The following is a 1,324-nucleotide window of genomic DNA, read 5'->3' as shown; positions in this document are numbered from 1 at the left end:
GACGTCACGGCCGAGGTCACCGCCGACGTCACCAGTGCCACCGGTGACGTCACCTCTGACGTCACCACCGACGCCACCGCAGTGCCTGCCCCCCCCCGGCAGCGCCCCACATGCGCCAGCTCCTGACCCCCAACCGCGGCACATTCCAACAATAAACCCCATGGATGTGTGGGGCAGAGACGTGTGGGGCTGGGATGCGTGGGGCTGGGATGTGTGGGGCACGATGGGGTCAATGTGGGGCAGAGATGTGGGGCGACGCTGTGGGTCACGTGGCCTTTCCCCTCCCCCCCCACCCCCCGATCCCGGAGCTCTTCCACGCACCGCCCACTCAAGATGGCGGCGCCCGACTCCAAGATGGCGCCGCTCGCTCCCAAGATGGCGGCTCCCGCTTCCAAGATGGCGACGCCCAGCGCGGGGTCTCTTACCCTGCACCTCAAAGCCCCCCCCCCCGGCGGCGGTTGCTATGGCAACGGGCAACGCTTGGGAGGAAGACCCCAAACCCCACAACTGACCCCCATAACCGACCCCCCAGACCCCATAACCAACCCCACAAGTGACCCCACACCCCATAACTGACCCTATCACCCCAACTAACCCCACAAGTGACCCCAAACCCCATAACTGACCCCAAACCCCATAACCATCCCCAAAGCCCCATAACCAACAACCCAAGTGACCCCAAACCCCATAACTGACCCCATAACCAACCCCACAAGTGACCCCCAAACCCCATAACCATCCCCAAAACCCCATAACCAACAACCCCACAACTGACCCCAAACCCCATAACTGACCCTAAACCCCATAACCAACAACCCAAGTGACCCCCAAACCCCATAACTGACCCCAAACCCCCTGACCTCAAACCCCATAACCAACAACCCCACAAGTGACCCCAAACCCCATAACCATCCTCAAAACCCCATAACCAACAACCCAAGTGACCCCAAACCCCATAACTGACCCCATAACCAACCCCACAAGTAACCCCCCAACCCCATAACTGACCCCAAACCCCATAACCATCCCCAAAACCCCATAACCAACAACCCCACAAGTGACCCCAAACCCCATAACTGACCCCAAACCCCATAACTGACCCCATAACTCACCCCACACCCCATAACTGACCCCAAACCCCATAACCATCCCCAAAACCCCATAACCAACAAGCCAAATGACCCCAAGCCCCATAACCGACCCTATCACCCCAACTGACTGACCCCATAACCAACCCAAGTGACCCCAAACCCCACAACTGACCCCCATAACCGACCCCCAAAATCCCATAACCAACCCCAAAACCCCATAACCAACCCCACAA

General features: G+C 59.2%; 1 protein-coding gene across 1 annotated transcript in view; it reads left to right on the top strand.

Moving 5' to 3' along the window:
* BSCL2 (BSCL2, seipin lipid droplet biogenesis associated) overlaps window positions 1-178 on the top strand; it is a gene marked incomplete in the record, with an annotated part of 20,029 nt that extends 19,851 nt beyond the window's left edge. Inside the window, 1 exon segment of the mRNA XM_021383689.1 lies at window positions 1-178. Within this exon segment, the coding sequence (XP_021239364.1) occupies window positions 1-126 (126 nt within the window).
* Between the last annotated feature and the right edge of the window lie 1,146 nt (window positions 179-1,324).

The sequence above is a fragment of the Numida meleagris genome, unplaced genomic scaffold (genome assembly GCF_002078875.1).
Source record: "Numida meleagris isolate 19003 breed g44 Domestic line unplaced genomic scaffold, NumMel1.0 unplaced_Scaffold480, whole genome shotgun sequence".
Classification (NCBI taxonomy): Eukaryota; Metazoa; Chordata; class Aves; order Galliformes; family Numididae; genus Numida; species Numida meleagris.
The sequence above is the reverse complement of the archived record's forward strand: the minus strand, read 5'-3'. Positions and strand labels throughout refer to the sequence as shown.